Source organism: Hemitrygon akajei, chromosome 15, assembly GCF_048418815.1.
Source record: "Hemitrygon akajei chromosome 15, sHemAka1.3, whole genome shotgun sequence".
In the NCBI taxonomy this organism is placed as follows: domain Eukaryota; kingdom Metazoa; phylum Chordata; class Chondrichthyes; order Myliobatiformes; family Dasyatidae; genus Hemitrygon; species Hemitrygon akajei.
Window position 1 is genome coordinate 61,438,359 of NC_133138.1, and position 20,982 is coordinate 61,459,340.

General features: G+C 39.3%; 1 protein-coding gene across 2 annotated transcripts in view; it reads right to left on the reverse strand.

Annotated features, from left to right (window-relative positions):
- The window catches only part of stk10 (serine/threonine kinase 10), a 113,785-nt gene that overhangs the window by 42,962 nt on the left and 49,841 nt on the right, over positions 1-20,982 (reverse strand). For both annotated transcript variants that reach the window (XM_073067667.1, XM_073067666.1), the window contains exons 3-7: positions 16,095-16,143; positions 14,337-14,486; positions 6,909-6,981; positions 5,386-5,580; positions 3,215-3,296 (exon numbers count right to left, since the gene is read on the reverse strand). In XM_073067667.1, the coding sequence (XP_072923768.1) occupies positions 3,215-3,296; positions 5,386-5,580; positions 6,909-6,981; positions 14,337-14,486; positions 16,095-16,143 (549 nt within the window). The remainder of the gene's footprint in view (positions 1-3,214; positions 3,297-5,385; positions 5,581-6,908; positions 6,982-14,336; positions 14,487-16,094; positions 16,144-20,982) is intronic.

Consider the following 20,982-nt stretch of genomic DNA (forward strand, 5'->3'; position numbering starts at 1 on the left):
CTCAATTTTAGAAACCTTACCCTGGCTCGAGGTGGTAGATCAATCACTTGCTTAGCTCACTGGAGCTGGAAACAAGGTAGTTTAAGGCTACTAACTACCAGGAATAGCCAATCCAAATTGTTTGCCCTATGTGGTATCAGAATTCTTCACATTTTAACAGATCATGAAATGATCCCATTGGATTTTAGAACTGCGCTGTATACGATTTTTTTCTGGCACACTGAAGACCATTGGGAGCTTCTTATTCATGGCCAGGAGTAAGTTTTTGCTAGCAACAATATTTAAAAATAATATGCAGCTATGCCCACTGATACAAAGGACCCAAGTTTTATGTTAATAAATTTATTCATAGGAAATGTGTGCTGATAACAATGCTAATATTTATTATCCATCTGTAATTACTCTCCCTTTGAAGAGAATCTCTCTCACTGCAATACTTGACCATAACACAAAGGAGTAGAATTAGGCCATTTGGCCCATAGAGACAGCCCTGCCATTCAATCATGGCCTATTTACTCTTCCTCTCAAACCCAGCTTGTCTTCTTCCTGTAACCATTGTCACCCTTACTAATCAAGAATTTATCAACCTCCACTTTACTGTAAATGCACCCAATGACTTGGCTACATAGCCTTTTGTGGCAATGAATTACCTGGCTGAAGAAACTCCTCCTCACCTCTGTTATAAAGGGACATCCTTCTATCCTGAGGCTATGCCCACCAGTCCTAGGCTCTCCCACTATCGGAAACATTCTCTCCATGTCCACTTAATCTTGGCCTTACAACAATCAGTGCATTTCAAAGAGAATGATCCCAGGAATGAAAGAGTTAACACATAAGGAGCATTTGACAGCTCTGGGCCTGTACTCACTGATCTTAACCTTTTTATTCCGGAGATCATTCTCCTCTGGACCATCTCTAATTCAGCATATCCTTTCCTAGATATAGGCCCCATATTCTACTTCTGCTTCTGGTGAAGGTATTGCCATTACTGTCAAATAGAAAGCAAAGATTTAGACCCTGTGAAGATGAAGATCGAACAACTGAAGGAACAAATGATGCAGCTGAAGACTGCTGAATTGATTTACTGAGAACCTGCTGTGGCAATGTCCTGGGACAGTTAGTTGGGTACTAATAACCAAATACTTCTTGTGGACTTTTTGTGCAAAGTCCAACTGCAGCCAGTGTAGTGTTTACTCCTTTACACTGAGCAAGTTTTAGCAGAGCCCTGGGATTCCACACTTAATAGAATGGTGGCTTGATATTACCTATGGAATTCTGTCCTTTGCCCACATTTGAACTAGGATTTAGGCCTGACTTTCATCTGAATAATTTTGGCAAAATCCCAATATAACATTAACTATTAAGTGATTAGTGAATCAATGCAGCTTGGTATCAATGTCAACTAGACCCTGTATCACTTTTTTTAACCAAGTTCACACTGACAATGAATTAAAAATAAAAATGAATACACACTATTAAACAAGTTTTTTGTTTTAAAAGATTACAAACAAACCTGACCTGAAAGGCAAGTGGCTAAAAATTATTATTTTTTTTAAGTTACCTCCATTCTAGCTGGCCTGGCTATAACTTTATATGTAGCATGAAAAGAACTATTTAAACAGATCCTTCATTGTTTATACTAAGATCCTGAGAAACATCTCTTTTAACATGGTCTATTTCTGCTGCTGATCCATCTACTGACACTCTACTACAATCAAAGACAGAATCAATATCCAGATTGAATAGCTGAGAACTTAAAGATTAAATGTATTTTTTATTATTCCTGAATGTCAGAACAGCTACCTTATATTATGGAGGTTAATGAAGCGAATCAACATTCCAGCAATTCATGTTTTATTGCTAGTGATGAACTATAACCACTTCAACAATTTAAAATAAAATTGTTGCTACAGACAATTTCAGAGCATTTTATAGCATTTCTGAAGGGACAATGAACCCATTGAATTGACTTTATTACTTACATTCTTCATATACACGAGTAAAAATCTTTACATTTCTGTCTAAATATGCAATGTGCAATTTGCAATAAATAGTATGTACAACAGGACAGTCATAATAATATAGAAATACAGTTGTGTCAGCATGAATTAAGCAGTCTTATGGCCTGGTGGAAGAAGCTGTCCCAGAGCCTGTTGGTCCTGGCCTTTATGCTGCGTTACCGCTTCCAAGAGGGTAGCAGTTGGAACAGTTTTGGTTGGAGTGACATGGGTCCCCAATGATCCTTCCAGGCCCCTTTTACCCACCTGTTTTTGCAAATGCCCTGAATTGTGGGCAGTTCACATTTACAGATGTGTTGAGTTGTCCACTTCACTCCTGCAGAGTTCTGTGATTGATGGAAGTAGAGTTCCCATACCAGGCAGTGATGCAGCCAGTCAGAATGCTCTCAGTTGTGCCTCTGTAGAAGGTTCTTAGGATTTGGGGGCCCATATCAAACTTCTCAACCGCCTGAGGTGAAAGAGGCGCTGTTGTACCTTTTTCCACCACACAGCCACTACATACAGACCATGTGAGATCCTCGGTGATGTTTATGCTGAGGAACTTAAAGCTGTTCACCCTGTCAACCCCAGATCCATTGATGTCAATAGGGGTTAGCCTGTCTCCATTCCTCCTGTAGTCCACAACCACCTCCTTTGTTTTTTGCGACATTGAGGAGGGGTTGTTTTCTTGACACCACTGTGTCAGGGTGATGACCTCTGTTGGCTGCCTCATTATTATTTGAGATTAGGCCAATCAGTGTAGTGTCATCACCAAATTTAATTAGCAGATTGTAGTGACACAGTCATGGGTAGACAGAGAGTAAAGCAGGGGGCTTATGACACAGCCCTGAAGGGTACCTGTGTTGCGGGTCATAGGGCAGAGGTGAGGGACCCCACTCTTTACCACCTGCCGGCGATCTGACAGGAAGTTTAGGATCCAGCAACACAAGGCAGGGAGAACCTATGTACACTACCTCATCTTTTTTTCTTTTTTGCTCTTTTTTCACTATATATCTATAGGTCTTTTTATAATTTATAGTATTTATACTACTATGTATTGCAATATACAGACATCACAAAACCACCAATTTCATGACATACTCTAATGATATTAAAATAGATTCTGATTTGAGGATTATACAAGGCACATTAAGTGCATGGATTACACTCTTGGCAAATTATACAATGAAACAAGGACATATTTATTAATTTCTTACCTGTAATAGCTGTGCAGCACTTAGACGGGTATCTGGATTCTTATCTAGTGCTTTCTTGAGAAAATCATTAAATTCTGTTGACCTGAAGAAACATGAATTCCAGGATGCTTAAAACTCAATTTTACAATGCCCTGCATTGTTTATGTTCATCTGGCACTAAACCAAGTTTTAACTACAATCTTACATTCAAAAGAGAGCAAGTTTAGTCCTCTCTAATGCACGTTTCCATCTTCATAGCTCAAAATCAGGGGTGTAAACACATTTCCAAAGACAGAATTTTGGATAATTAGCAAATTCAGGATTTAGACTCAATAGCTAACACTCATCACTGATTTATTTTACTTAAGGGATCATTACACAACATCTCAAGCACCTTTAGTTACTCTTAATGTCACCACACTGAAATGTACAACAGAGAAACATCAACAGCAAAACAATGGCTAGGTCCAGTTCTCTTCAAATCACAGATCACTCTGGCCTGGACACACATGCTCATTACTACACAAAACAATGAGTTTGTAATGAACAAGACCACCAAACTTCAAGGAGAAGCTCCAAAGAAATAACATTTCCTGAGAGCAATAATTATTTGTTTTGCAAGCATCACCCACATCTCATGCACAACACAAAGAATTCCAGCAAACATTTATAAAGCATAATGTTGCAATTTAACTAATTTGCTGAACAGGTTATAAGAACTGATGCCTGGTTTTGCTTTGTAAAGATCTCTGTAGGGTCTCTAAACTTGGTTACTGAGAAATAGAGGCAGAGCTTCTCTGAGAAGGGAACTGACTGACGAGTACACGTACAACTAATTAACGAAGTTCAACTTGGGTACTGGCTAACTATGGTATCACTAAAGCTTGAGATTTAAAGCAGAAATGGAGCTACACCTGGTGATAAGTTTAGACTGAAAACTGGATCACTAAGTAAACTTTATATTATTTTTTAGCCAGAATCTCTTTACCTAATATAGAACATAGAACAGTACACCACCTGAACAGGTCCTTCAGCCCACAATGTTGTGCTGAGCCAGCTAAAAAGTAAATCAAAAAACTCCATAAACTAATCTCTCCTACCTACAAAATGTCCCCATCCCTCCCTCTTCCTCATATTCGTATGCCTATCTAAACATCCCTTAAAAGCCTCTAATGTATTTGCCTCTACAACCATACCAGTCATCCAGCACTCTTGAAAAGGAACTTACAGCTTGCATCCCCTTTTACCTGCAAGGATACTGGCATAGTGATTCAGGCAGATCTACATGGAATGAAAACTTCATTAACATCATTCAACACAATGCAGTGAACCATTCTGCCTTTTCTATTATTAGATATATCCAGCAAAATGTCACAAGCCTGTTTTATATTTACACACACGCACACACAATGCTACTCCAAACAGCTGCCAACACTATTTCCATCACAGCTCTCGCTGCACAATAAATAACTGTCACCAGCAGTATGCCTGGATCCAAAGAAATCGGAAGAGGCCATTCAAACCCAAAATTCACATTCCATTATTCAGTGAAGCATGACACGACTCCTGTCACTAATAAATAGGCCTTGATGATCAAAAATCCAGATACCTCTGATATCAAATGACAAGTAAACTACTGCACAGGTTGATATGATTAACATTGCCTGGAAAATCCTGTGATAATCTCAACAGAGCAACATAAACCATTGGCATAATTCTTTCCATTCAGTAAGTTTGCCTTTCAGCTTGGTAGGCCTAAGTGACAAAACTACAGGTAACAGGTCTTTCCTCTTTGACACCAATTTGGTTGTGTTACCTTGGCAACTCTGGCATAGGAGGTTCAGTGAATCCTGATTGGAGCTTATATTTTTAAAAAATGCAACAGATACAGTACTTGACTATGTATGAGAAGTTTTAAAAATCACTGCCTTTCAGTAATACTTCATGAGGTATTTAACCATTTCATCAATGTTGGTGCAGGACATGTTAATTGTAACTCCGATACTTTTCACAGAATGAGAACCAGATCAAAGATGCACAGCACAATTCATTTCCACAGTAACCTGGCAATGAACTTTGAATTTCTTTTCTCTTTTCTACTTTTGTGTAAGAATTTATGCTTGAAAGTTTCCCAAATGTTCATAAGCCAAAATAGGTCATGAACAATTCAACAATTTAATCGTTACCATTACCATTTTGATGGATTATCCAATGTTGGAGGATCTCCCTTGGCAATTTTCAGTAAAACTCTCATTGGATTTAACTCATGATGAGGTGGCTCTATCTGTGCCATTTCAATCAAGGTTATACCCAAGGACCAGATGTCGGATTTGTAATCGTATGGAGTGTCCTTCATAGTCTCACACATCACCACTTCTGGAGCCATCCTGAAAACAAATGATTAAATCAAGAACAAGAGAAATTTTCAAAATCAATTATAATATTCTCAATTACCAAATATATCCAACATAATTCAATTTAATTCTACTTCTCCTTAAAAAGTCAAATCAAATAATTAAACTAACAGAGGATTTGACATTGTTAGTTGAAATGACAAAGACAGACAAAAATCAAGGAAATTTTATAACTGAATGGGTGTTGTAGGTGGCCAAGTTAAAGCTGATCATTATAAACATTTAAATGTTACATTTGTTATATTTATAATTTATGTCAAAACATAAATACATATTTACCCTAAAACATAACTCATGTCCTGGCCTTAGATGCACTTTTAGTTGTTTTCTCAGAACATTTGGTTTTAATTTTTTTTGTTTGTTTTTAATCTGCATAGCATTGGCTATCAATTTTACTGACGAAAGACTTAGAATAAGCTGTACATTTGAGAAAATGCAGCTGTGGGAGCACACTAAACTACAAAAAATTACTTTGGTGCCACTAATTAATATTTTTAAAAACTACACATTTATCCTTCTTGGCAAAACATAGGATACATTTTTAATACCAAGACTGAATCTACCCCTTCTAGCCATTTGTAGGAGATTTTTATAAAAATGGATACAGGTGGAGAGGAAGTGGTATTTGCTCATTTTGCTTAGGTTATCCTGCTGCAGAGCTTGTTGAATGAACCAATTATTTTTCACCAATGTGCCTATGCATTCAGTATTTTAGATACATAGCTGAAGTTTACATCCATACTTTTGTGCTGCCATGCCATTAGAAAACAGCCCATGATATAAATGAACATGTAATAAAATAACGAGTATAACAAAGCCTGTCTTATTTCATAAACCATTTCTTTAACAACTTGCCTTTGTGTGGTAGCTTTGATGTAATAAAATGGTCCAAGGCAAGTTATCTATTAGAGTCATAAGTTTCATATTGGAAGCTTTAAAATAACTGATAAAAGGCATAGCAGAACCTAAAGATCATGAAAACACCCAAGAAATAGAAGTGGACAATGGTCAGGACAACCTACTAATACAATTGAGAACAAATATTACACCCATTTTATCACAATGTATCACAGAGAAAATCATACAAGAATTTTATTTTCCAAAATATAATTTCAACATTCTTATACAAATGCCCTCCACCACATAGGAACACTTACAGATCAGCAACAGTACAATGATCAAAATAAAAATGAATTTCCCACATCAAATCACCAAATCACAATAAACTAATAGACTGATGTGAGAAGTCAAAACAATGTTTAGTATCAAAGAACATGTTGTACAGGGAACTGCCAGCTTACCAATAGGGTGTTCCAATGAATGTTTCCCTCTTTTGCAGAGTTTTTGTGTTTTTTGCTGAAACACCAAAATCCGCTAAGAATAGAACACAATTTAAGTTATAACAATAATCTTAGGAGTTTGATAATAATTCCACAATTTCAGTCCAACATTTACCATCACAAAATCTTAAATGTTATCCAAATAGAAGGAGACTTATAACAAAATGTAAAATTAGCCTTGTACTGAGACAATCTTCGATGCAGGTTTGTTTAATTGAGCAGTTCTCAAAACACAAAGTAGTGAGCTTTTAAAATAAAGGGTAATAAGCAAAATGACACAGTAGAATGTGAAATCATATTCCATTCAGTTAAGCCAAGCTGAAGCAGGTTTATAGAGGCACTGCAAAACTGTCTGTGGCCTGTGGATCAGATAGGCCACTTGTGTGACAATTTTCTGACGTGCATAACTAAGTGCAATGCACATTAAATTTCACCATCATTTATTATGTATTAATACACGAGGCCCAGGAACAAAATTTGTGGAATTGGCATTCTATGCAGCAAGTCTCGAATTTTCATTTTTCTTGGTAGAACTTGGCATTACTCAAGCTAATACATTTGTTCACAGATATGATGACAACATGCAGTCCTCAGTCAGCAGTTCTCTTTAGCACTCCCTTGTCACTAAACTGTATAGCTTATCAAAATTAACAGAATTTAGACTCCATCTTAAAATTTGATATGCAATCACTGATTTCATTCAGCTCCCTGGCTACTATCTTAAGCTGTTCAAAGCCACAATTTTATATTTAACCTAGCGATAAAGCTTTTCCATGCCATCATCGAAGTATTAACTGTGGTTCTACTGCCGTATCAGCTTTCCCTCCTACTCAGCTTATGGACAATGGAATTTTTCAGTAAAGTCTCAATCTTAAAATAATTATTCACATTTCCAAATCTTACATGGTCTTACATCTCCCCATCTCTCACACTCCAATCAGATAATTTATGCTCTTATGGTTTTGCCCTAATTATTATCTCTAAACTTTTCCTCTCCATCACTGCAGCCGTGGATCAGCTGGCCAAAATTCCAATCTCTGGAATTTCATCGCAAAGCTATCTGGATCTTTTTGTATTTGCACAGTTTGTCATCTTTTGCACACTGGATGTCTCCCCAGTAGATCACTTTTATTATGGTTATCAGATACATTGGATTTACAACAGCTTCAAAACCAGCTTCTGTGCACTAACATTCATATTTATTACTTATAATCTACTCTGTAGAGCTGTGAAACAAAAGGATGGTCATTAGTTAAATCTTACCAAATTAAACCTTACACTGTTAATACATCCATATACATAGAGCCAAAGGTAGGCACTGATAAGCAGCAGTTATTTCTGAAAACAAATACAATGCATAAACTCCCCCCCCAAGAAGTGTTAATAGAAAGCATAATAAATATAATTAAAAGTTTAGAATACATCACTGAGAACTTGGAAGGAATGTCAAAATCCAAGTCCAAAATTGTAGGTACTGTATTGACAGGTGTGCTGACATTATTCAGATCTCTCTATGCACTGCTCACATTGCAAGGTTGTGTGTCAAATGGTCAACAATGACTGATGTATTAGTTCTACTTCCAAAATTCTGCATCTTTCTTCCTAGAACCATCCCCTTTGCTTCGAGTTCCTCTGTTCAATTCTAGACACATGAACACTGCCTGATCCAAGATGTCATCCCTGCCACAATCACCTGCTTAATGCCTGCCTTTCTTATTCCTTCCACATCTACTTCTTTACTTTCCTCCTTTGTCTTTTTATCTTCTGACCGCTGTTTAATGACAGACATGTTATTGATCCCGAGGGAAATTGGCTTTCGTTACAGTTGTACCAACCAATAATAGAGTAGAAATATAGCAAAATAAAACCAGAAATAATTAACTGATAATAAGTAAATTATGCCAAGTGGAAATAAGTCCAGGACCAGCCTATTGGCTCAGTGTCTGACACTCCAAGGGAGGAGTTGTAAAGTTTGATGGCCACAGGCAGGAATGACTTCCTATGATGCTCAGTGTTACATCTCGGTGGAATGAGTCTCTGGCTGAATGTACTCCTGTGCCTAACCTGTACGTTATGGAGTGGATGGGAGTCATTGTCCAAGATGGCATGCAACTTGGACAGCATCCTCTTTTCAGACACCACCGTCAGAGAGTCCAGTCATGCTTTCAGCTTCTTGGGTCATTTGCTTGTAAAATACCTCCCTAAACTCTTTCTCCCTCACCTTTGCAAAAGCTAAAATTACGTTTTTTTGAACAAACTTGCAATTTAGTTCTTCTGAATCCACTTTGATTTTCACTATGTGGTACTTCTGACAGCTTCTGTCACTTCATTAAAGAGCTGTCAAGATATTTCTGTCATTGCAAAAAAAAACAACTCGATTTGATTCTGTTACTCTGCTTTATTTCACACTTCAGCTTTCAGAAAATAACTGTAATGGTAATAAGATGCTCATAAGCCAATGTCCAATGCTGACACTATAATCTTTCATCTTAGCCTCAGTCAGAATCAGTCGTGCTGTCAAAACAGCAAGTAACCACAGCTTCAGTACCACTTATGGACCAAAGAATATAATTCAGTCCTAATTTGTGAGATCTTGCAGTGTTTTTACATTTTTACCTATTTAACAGTGAAAGTAAAATTTTAAAAGGTAAAAATGAGTTCTTAAAATATTCATAGATGTTTGCAAATGTTTAAAAGGTAAAAATGAGTTCTTAAAATATTCATAGATGTTTGCAAATGAAAAATTTTCTTTCTGAACAGCCATCAGTTGTTTCCTCAGCTCGAATGGAAAATCGTCACAGCAAGATTCATTACCTTCACTGGCTTCAATCTGGATAAGAAATACAGAAACCAAGAGATATGGATTTCCCCTAAATTTACAAGTATGGGAAGCAGATTTTGCTGTTAGCTAGCGTGCACATCAATTTCCATCACCATGTAATCTATAGTTCCTTTTATTTTCAATTAGTGCTCATAAAAACCAATGTCACGGTACTAATTTGGAAATCTAGTACGTCTTGCAATATGTAAAAGAAAAAGCTGTTACATGCACTTGAGGCTCAGTGCAGAGTTCAGAGCACGGTCAGAGGAAGTTGGGCGCAGCTGTTTTACAATTCTGATTGGTTGCAAGTCAAAACCAAAACAATGAAACACTTCTAGTGTGTGTAAAACTGGCAAAAGCTGCATCAATTTGAAGCCATTTATAACAAAAATTTCGCAAAACCTTTCACAAATAAAGCACACCCCCTGTATTCTCAAAGATAGAACTATTATATAATGTATTCATTTTAGTTGGCAAGGTAACAATACAGGATTAAATCACAACAACAAACTGCAAAAATAAGACAGCCAAATCCAATCACCAAACATATGTACTTCCTGCAAACACTGCTGCACAGAAACTGAGAACTTTTGCTTTTGAATACATCTCCTTTCTCTTTTCCAAATACTGTTCTCACTGTAAATGAGTGTAACCAATTGTACATCCAATACAAACTGGTTCCACAGAATATTTCTTCCAATTCAAACTGTAGCAGCACTGTGCTGTCCTGTAAACAATTTACTGCGACCCACCGTATTGCAGCAACAACCCACACAGCCCTTGAACCCAGTCCAGTTAAAAGCACAGCTGATCTGCACCTTGATACAATTTAGATACTTTGCTAGCTTTACATTTTAAGGTTGGTGGGTGGGAGCAGGCAAATAGGACGAGGTGGCGGCAAAAATATGCTGGAACAAAATGTGCAAAGTGGCTCCAAGCTCAGAAACGGGAGTTACTAACAGCAGTTTATTAAAGGGAATGGTTATTACTTGCTTTCAAGCGATGAAGGCAGCATTCTCAGCACCTCGTGGAATATACAGAGTATTACAGAAAGTGTTCAATCGTGCTCTTACAGCTAAGAATTTGTGCCAATTTAAAATAGAAAAATGTCCCAAATTAAGTACTTCACACAAAACGAGAACACGGAAATGCTTGGGAGCTTGTCTCCTTTTCATTCCAGTACCTCAAATAGAATGTCATGTGTTTTTCACGCCATTGAAACTAATCTCAGATGTTTAACTGAAGATAAGCCTACATTAATCTAAATGACTTGTTCATTTACAAGGTGGCCTATAAAACTTGCAGAAATGAATGCCAAAGACTTTTTAAAAAATAACACAATGGTAGAAAGCATGAAATAGAACGACTTAGATTCATGTAAAGTTCAATCTACAATTAACATTCAATCAAGGAGTCAAGGCATGTCAGGGTGGGGGGGAAGAGGACAGTTGGAGCGAGCAAAGCAGAGTAAAGTCAGAGCGGAGGAGACCATTCACCTAAACCGAGAGCAAGTTTTGTTTGATCTAAGCGCCAGACTGATTTGGAAAGGTGGCGACAGGGTCCAGGCCCAGACAGCATCAATGCGACAGAGCCCAGATCTTAGAGCGAGGAACAACCCGACGATTGGATGATTTAAACTCCAGGCCGGATAGATTGAAAGGGCAGGGCGTTGGGAGCAGAGACGAGGGTTGGGCCAGTTCTGCTCGCTGCTCCGTGCCATTTGCTCTGCTCTCGGCTGAGGCCGAGGCCCTGCTCTAGGCTTCGTGTACATGGACTCACTGTCCTTCTGTATGCTGCTGCTTGCTTTTATTGTTTACGATTTGTTTTCTCTCTCTCTGTACATTGGGTGTTGGACTTTTTTTTTTAAATGGGCTCTTTTGGGTTTCTTGTTTTGTGGCTGCCAGTAAGGAGATGAATCTCAACATTGTAAAAAGTACACACATATTGATAATAAATATACTTTTAACTTTGATCTCAGGGCGAATTTAATCTCAGCTGAAGTCATTATGAAGCACTATCAATGTTTTAATATAGTAGACATGACACAACATCTCACTTCTACAAAACAAAATCCTAGAAACAGCAGTATGATAAGTTTTATTAACTGAGGGACAAATATTGGCCAGCAACCGAGCTCCACTGTTCCTTTTCAGAACTGGTCAAGTCTATGCAAGAGTTGGATCCTGTTTAATATCGAACACAACTTTCTCAGTACTAGACTGGCATATTCATCTCTGGGTATACCACCAAGCTATAATACCCCCGTGGGAAGTGGATGCAAAAGCCCATTTATTATTACTTTTAATTTAGAGAGAGCGCTGAATAGGCCCTTCTGGCACAACTGCACTGACCAGCAACCCAGCTATTTAATATCAGCTTTATCCCAGGACAATACATACACTTATGAACAATTAACCCACTAACCTGTGTGTCTTTGGACAGAAGGGAAGCTGGAGCACCTGGAGGAAACCCACGCACTCACAGGAAGGACATACAACTTTTTTAAAATATGTTTCTATTTTATTTATTTATTTTTTTAAAACAGGGTGCAGGAATTGAACCCCAAACTTCAATGCCTCCAGCTGTAGTAGCGTCATGCTAACCGCTACACTAGCAAGTTAATGAATAAGTTCCTTACTTTTGAAGCTGTATACAGAATATACTTCTCAAAGTACTTGATGAAACATATTTGAAGACACAAGAGATTGTCATGACTGGAATCTGGACAACAAACAAAATGCTGATTGGACTCAACAGGTCAGGCAGCATCTGTAGAAGGAAATGGGCTGATAACATCTACAATCCAATGCATAGACACTGAACTATCAAATTTTCTGTAAAGTGCTCCCACTCCATCCTTTTTCCTCTGTTCTCCAGGGTGATGGGATCTGGGATAGAAACTCCTAATTCCTACACCCACCGCACCCCACCCCGCATCACCTTGTTTCCTTCCCTTTCTTTTCCCTCTTCCATTCACTGCCCGTCACTTCTCCCCATCACCCACACACTCCTCCAAACTGGGATATACTTTCTAATATTAATGAAGCTTCTGCTTTTGCCAAGAAGGAATAAAAATCAATTCAAACACAAGAGACTATAGATGCTGATAACCTGGAGAAACGCTGAAGGGACTCAGAAGGTCGGGTAGCATCAATGAAAGAAGAACATTCTGAGATAAAACCATTCATTAGGACTAGATGGCAGACACCAGAATAAAGGAGTGTTGGAAGGGAGGAACATGAGCTGGTGAGTGGGAGGCATATCCAGATGGAGCAGGGAAGGTAGGAAGGTAGGTAGGGGTGCATGAGCATAAAGGAATAATGTGATAAACTGGGAGTGATAGTTGGAAAAGGGCTGATAGAGGGATCTGATAGGAGAGGACAGCAAACCATGGAAGAAGAGGATAGGAAAACAGAAGGGGGATGGTGTAGGTGAAGGGCAGGTCATGAGGGTGGGGAAGAGAAAGAGAAGAGGTTATGGGTCAGAGATAAAGGGAAACAAATGGGATGGAGGAAATGGTTATTGGAAGTAATTTGATATCTTTGGGTTGAAGACATCCTTTGCGTTAACAACCAGCATACCCAAGGATATGCTGGGAAGCCCATAAGTGTCACCACACATTCCAGCACCAATATATCATGCCCACCTTGCTAGGCAGAACAGCACAGAAAGCTACAACAGCAAAACAAGCCCCATTCCTCCTTTCCACCCAACTACTCGTGCACAATCAACACTTTAACCATAGGCAGGCAATCTTCATTCTCAGCCTCCAGTGGAATTGTGGATTCCAGAGATTGGACCTTTGGTTTCCCCGGTAGACTCAGATTCACTGACCTGCGCCTCAACTTCTGAACTTTTGATCAATCTTCAGGCTACCATCTTCTGTCTCAACCCAAGACTTTCTGATGAATGAGAACCAGACACGGATCTGAACTCAGTGTTGAGCTCTAGACTCATCGATAACGGGGCCCTGAACACTAGGCCTAGAATTCTAGTCTTGCCAATTTGCATGCCTACAGGTCCCAGTCCTCCCTGCTCGGCCAGCCCAACATCTGACCACGTCACTAGCCTTCAAACACTGAACAGCAGCTTACAGTCCAAACCGTTCTCCAATTCCTCCATATCCCTGTCCCTAAACCATCTCTACTCCAGAACCACCATTGAGCTCAAAAACACCCCTAAAACCCAGCTAAGTCTGAGCTATGATCTCAACAGAGAATGCAGCTCAGAACCATCTTTAAAAAGAAAACGGTATTCAGGCAGACTGCAGCAATCTCCATGAAGCTTTTTTTTTCTAATGCTAAACATCCATAATCTATAACTACAAGTAGCTCCTTCAAGTGTAACCAAATTTTGGAACTCAAAAGCTACACAACCATTTCACAGACAATTCCATTTAAAGAATTATAGACAATTCCTCAGAATTAATAGCTTGATCCATACATGTTACTGAAAAGCAAAGTGTTTTGCTCAGCTTAATTTTATTTATTAACTTCTTCAATTAGACGTCACAAATTAGCAGATGGCGCTTTTCACTTATGATTGTTGGGAATAAGCAAATTCCTTACCTAGTTTAACATTGCCATCTTGGCTGAGAAGAACATTCCCTGCCTTTAAGTCCCGATGGATGATTTTCTGACTGTGAAGGTAGTCTACAGCCTCCAGCATCTGCCGAGCTACAACACGGATCTGTGGCTCGGTCAACCCACGATCCAATTCTGTTGAAGAAAATACCATATAATAAACAAAATACAAGGGATATCATCTGCAATCAGAATCCTAAATTAGAGGCAGTTAGCAAGAGCAGGGTGGTGTGGTGGCTCTGTTACAAATCACAACAGCATTCAAGCTCGCACATAACAATGCCAAAGACTGGCCCTATTTATCCACAGAATTTTAACACTTGTCTGTGATCTTTATTTGGTATGTCAACAAAGACCAACAAATTGCTACAGATGGACAGTGGAGAGCATTCTAAATGGTCGCATCACCATCTGGCACGGAGATGGCACTGTACAGGATCGGAAAAGCTGCAGAGGGTTGCAAACTCAGCCAACTCCATCATGGGCACTAGCCTCCGCAGCAGTGAGGACATCACCAAAAGATGACTCCTCAAAAAGACAGCAGCCATCATTAAGGACTCCCAACACCCAGGACACGTTCTCTTCTTATTACTACAAGTGAGAGGTATGACAGCCTGAAGACATATACTCAATACTTCAGGAACAGCTTCTTCCCTTCTGTCACATTACAGGATAGACAATGTTCTGATAGATAGAAACACATATAATTATAATATATACATATCCTATTGTAATTTATAACACTTTAAAGTATTGCTGCCGCAAAGCAACAAATTTCATGACATACACCACTGATATTAAATCTAATTCTGATCTGAAAATTGCCTAATAAAACAATGCAGTGGGTACAACACAGATTTAACTCCTTCCCTATGTCAATTGCTATTGGTTACCAACCAAAGGGGAGACTAATGTCCTCAAAGTGGGTATCATTAAAGAGTCATTTATTGTACTTACAATCAATGCAATGATAGCGAAGAGTTCACCATCAAACCGAGATTTAATCTAATTTTTAATTACCTTTTGAACCATTGAAAAGTAACAAAGATTAAGGTATATACACAAAATCAAGGTAGAAGGTAAAAAGGTAATTCCGTAAAATAAGTTATTTTAAAGGGCATGGAACCTGAAATAGCTAGTTTGGTGAGTTTGATGAGTAGGAATTTTGGCCTAGAACATAACACTATTGTAGCTCATACTGCAAGTTATACCATTTTCAAGATTTTTACTTGGCAAGGGAACAGCCCGTTTCAGCAATTCCTTCATTTCTAATTAACATAAAGGTCATATCTGCAAACCTGGATGCCAGTGAACCTGCTGAGAGTTCAGAGTTTATCTGCATAAACATGCCATGGAAGATATAACAGAGAACATACAAGCTATGCAAATTCTGTGCATTTGGCTGATTACAAAAACGGCTCAGAGTGGAACAATCCTAAAATATAAAAACCCAGAATAAAACCACAAACTAGGATGCTAATTTGAAACTAAAAGAATAACTGGAGATGCCCATTTACACAAAAATATACTCTGCCTAACAGCTAAAGTGTCCTAGTCTTCCTTTCCCACCAAATGGCTGAGTTCTGCTGGATCATAAGCAATCGTAATTACTGAAATACCATTTTCAGCAAATAATGAACATTTCTGCTGGATCATAAGCAATCGTAATTACTGAAATACCATTTTCAGCAAATAATGAACATTACAAATATTAAATACGCATTTAAATTTTTAGAAGCATACCCAGCATTATGGCATCCACTGCACCTCCGGGACAGAATTCGATCATAATCTTTAAAATAAGAAATAAGAAAAAAAAGGCACATAAAAATTTTGAGCAAGACTAAAGTACATTCAAAACATTTCAGAGATGCATTCATATTGGTATTATATAATCCAATTACCCAGTTATTGAGGGTATTAAGCAAAGTAAAGGCATCAGCTCCCTATTTGTGCTTGATCAATTGATCACCGTGTGTAATGATAATCTCATGAAGGAACCTTCGACTGTGCATCTCGACTGTGCTGGACTGCTTTGCTGTAAAGTGCAGATATATTCATCATGCAACCAGAAGATATGAAGCTGTACATTCCACAATATGGAAGCAATCCCCTCTCAACAAGAACAATCGGAGTCAGTGATAATGGGATTTAGAAAATTTAGTATTTAAATAATGTATTCTATGAACACTGGGATATTTTGACATAGCAAATCAGAGGGCAAAAGATGAATTTTAATTTTACAGATTGTGACATAGAATGTGAATGGGATTTGAAGACAAGGAACAAGAATTAGTGCTGGTTGAGAACTTGGACTGTAGAATAGCCCGAAGCCTCATCACTTTGAAGGTAGCTACCAACAAAGCAGGCAATGTTCCTAATGGATTTGGTTTGAGTATGTGACTCACAATAAGCTGAAGTTTGTATGCTTATCTTTAAAGTCACAAAAAACTTCATAACTCTAATTCCAACTGATCTCTCTTTGGACAATGACTAAATGGAGTCCAAGTTTACATGAACGTTGTAGTCTGCCCATACTTTCGCAAAACACTGGGCAAACAGGCCAAGTGTTACCAATGTAGTAAGATCTATATACAACAACAGAAATAAAATAATCAGCTCCTTTGATCGTTCTGATTTTTTGGTTTCAGGTATCTGATATTTCATGTGTTTTATACATTTGAACAAAAAAGTCAAAAATAGACACAGGTCAGACAACATCCATCGAGCACAGAGACAATAGTTCTCACATTTATTTCTCATATCTATCCATTTGCTCTTTGTAGTGTCACTAGTTGCCCTTTTTAGCTCCCTTCCCCACAGTACTGAAACCACAGCAATCCCACAGCAGGCAATGATCAGTGTAAAAAGGAAAAGTTAAACTATTTCAAAAACAAGCTTTTCCCATAATAAAGTCACTGCTGGATACCAAGAACATCAAATACTCCAGAACTTCCCCATCCCATCAGTGAATTGCTTGACAGTGATGGAGGTGGACTGATTGCATACTGTTGTGGTGTTTTCACCTGGACATGCTGCATACCGTTCTACCAAGACAATGCACGGTCCAAAAAAAGGTGCGAGTGATTGTCTTTGACGTTCTTGTTCTGATCGCAAAACCGGCGGACATTGGTGGCAAAGAATACTGCAAGCCCGGTTCCCTGGTTCATTGGCAAGAATAAAGCTACTTTGCTGAGGGTGTTGTGTAAACAAGGCCTACGTGCCTCGGACGCATCTGCTGCAGTCACCAGTGAAGCAGATGCCAGAGCTAGCTATGTGCCACTGGATTTCATACTCGTTTGGGGCTTACAAGAAAGATATTAGCATGGATAGAGGTTTGCTGACTGGCAAGAGGCAGAGAGTGGGAAGAAAGGGAGCCCTTTCTGTTTCTGGTTGGCTGCCAGTGACTAGTGATGTGCCACAGGGGTTAGTATTGGGACTTCTTTTTATGTTATATGTTAGTGATTTGGATGACGGAATTGATGGCTTTTTGGCCAAGTCTGCAGACAATACAAAGATATGTGGAAGGGCAGGTAGTGTCAAGAAGCTGCAGAAGGACTTTGACAGATTAGGAGAGTGGGCAAAGTGGGAGATGAAACAGTGTCAGGAAGTATATGGTCATGCACTGTGGTAGAAGGAACAAGGAGTGTAGGCTATTTTCTAAACTGGCAGAAAATTCAAAAATCAGAGGTGCAGTGGGACTTGGGAGTCCTCCTGCAGGATTCCATAAAGGTTAACTTGCAGGTTGAGTTGGTGGTGAGGAGGGGAAATGCGATGCTAGCATTTATTTCAGGGGACTGGAATATAAAAGCAAGGTGCAATGCTGAGGCTTTATAAGGCACTTGGAGCCTCACTTGGAGTGTTGTGAGCAGTTTTGGGCCCCTTTTCTAAGAAAGGATTTGCCGATATTGGGGAGGGTTAAAAGGAGGTTCACAAGAATGATTCCGTGAATTAACAAGTTATCATATGAGGAGTGTTTATGGCTCTGGGACTGTACTCACTGGAATTTAGACCAATGGGAGGTGGGTGGTGGGGGGGATCTCATTAAAACCTATAGAATGTTGAAAGGCCGAGAGAGAGCGGATCTGGAAAATATGTTTCCTGTAGTGAGGGAGTCTCATACAGGGATGTCTATTTGGAAAAGAGAGGGAGGAATTGCTTTAGTCAGCGGGGTGTTGAATCAGTGGAATTCATTGCCCCAGGTGGCTGTGGAGACCAGAACATTGGGTGCATTTGAGGTTAATAGATTCTTGGTTAGTCAGGGTGTAAAAGGTTATGTAGAGAAGACAGGAGAATAGTGCTGAGGAGCAAAAAAGCATGATGAAATGGTGGAGCAGATTCAATGAGCCAAATGGCCTGACTGTTCCCATATTTTATGGTCTAAGGGCCCTCTCATAGGTGCTACCTTCTGATGCTCACTTGGTAGAAGAACAAGCTGGACCAGGGCAACTCAAGAGACTTGGGCTATATTACTGCTTCTTCTCTTTGTGACAGTATGCTTTTCTGAAATTGTAACCATTTGGGCCGTGTGCTGCATGCAATGTGCTTTGCACCTTGGCCCCAGAGCAGCGCTGGTTCATTTGGTTATATTCACGCATGTTTGAATGATAATTAAGCTTGAAACTTCAACTTGAACATACTGCTGACCTAAACCATGACCAAACCAACATACAGAATTACTACATACAACTCATGGTAACTCAAATTCAATTTGTCATAAATCACTTTCATGAAAATCAATTTAAAAAAGCACAATTTCTCAGTTTACTGGAATCAAACTTTAAATCCAAGTCTTGACTTGTCATTAGGCAGCTTGCTATGCAGCTAACAGACCAAGATGATTAAAGGCTCCAGTGAGCAAGCTCCTACCTGGTTTCTGTCTCATGTTTCAGTATGCAAGTCTTGGCGTATCAGATACGTCTTATTAAAATACACTGTAATTAGACTAGCAGCATTTAATGGAGCAGACAAAAATGTAACTTTCTCCAGCAGTCAGCAATTTAAAACCTATACAACCTAGTTCCCTCCCCCTTCCTTCTTCCATTCCCCACTCTGGCCTCTTCTTAATTCCCCGAGTCCCTCCTCTCCTTCCCTTTCTCCTATGATGCACTCGCCTCTCCTGTCAGATTCCTTCCTCTCCAGCCCTTTACCATTCCTACCTTCTTGGCTCAGGCTATCACCTTCTAGCTAACCTCTCACCTTTTTATTTTGGTGTCTTCCCTCTTCCCTTTTGAGTCTGGAAGAAAGATCTCGCCCAAAACTTTGACTTTTTTCATTTCCATGCTGCCCAACACACCAAGTTCCTCCAGCATTTTGTCTGTGCAGCCTGGTTTATGCCTCTACGTAATAGTACCTGAGATAATAACTAATCAGACTGGTTCTTTGCACACTTCTGCTCTTTACATCTATTAGCTTACATACAAACCTTAACTTTGGTGAAATTAAATTAAAATTTCTTTGTCCTGAAAGTAGAAAAACAAGTTTAAAATTAATTGTTACAGGTGAGTCACTAAGTTTAAAGAAGCACGACTTCCAAAACTGATCAATGCAAGCCAGCTGGTACAGGAGACAAAAACAGTGAAGATGCCGGAAATCTGGATCAGCACAGACCAAATGCTGGAGGAGCTCAGTGGGTCAAGCGGTTCCCATGAGGGAAATGAACAGATGTTTCACAGCAAGTCCCTTTCTCAAGCCTGGAAATGAAGGGGACAGAAGCCACAAAAAAAAAGGGGAGGGGGAGTGATGTAGAGGGGGAAGAGCATAAGTAGCTGTACGTTAGGATTGCAATGATTCCATTGAGAGCTTTGGCATGCAATCTATTTCCCATTCCCTCACCAACATTTCTATCAATGGCCTCAGATTCGAGGAGTAATACTTCATATTCTGTCTTGATAGTCTCCAACCTGACGGCATGAACATTGATTTCTATAACGTCCAATGACCATCCTCCCCAGTTTTCCCTTAGCCCTGAGACTCCTTCACTTCCCTCCTACCCTTACAACTTCCCATCACCTTCACCTCCCTCCTAGTCTTACAACCTCCCTCCTGCCCTTACAACTTCCCATCACCTTCACCTCCCTCCTACCCTTACAACCTCCCATCACCTTCACCTCCCTCCTACCCTTACAACCTCCCATCACCTTCACCTCCCTCCTCCTGGTTCCCCATCTTACTTCCTTTATTTCATGGTCCATGTCCTTTCTTATCAGATTCCTTCTTCCGCCCTTTGCCTTACCCTCATCACCTCCCATCTTCTCACATTGCCTTTTCCCACCCCCTAATCTCCTGCCTTCCTCTCAGTCTCCCCCCACCCCAGCCGCCTGGATTCAAGAATCATCTGCCAGCTTGTGTTCCCCCTATACCCATTTTTTAAAAATTCTGACTTCTGTCCATTTCCTTTCCAGTCTCCTCATATGCGGTACATACTAAAAACATGCAAACCTCAAATACTTGAAAGATTGAACTTCTGCAGAGGACATAACTTGTTTTATAAGTTAATTACCATAAAACATTGAACACTACAGAACCGGAAACAGACCCATCAGAGCACAAGGTCAATGGTGATCATGTGTTTTAGATCATTGTCTTGCTGCATCATCCAGCTTCCATTAAGCTTCAGGAGACAGACTAC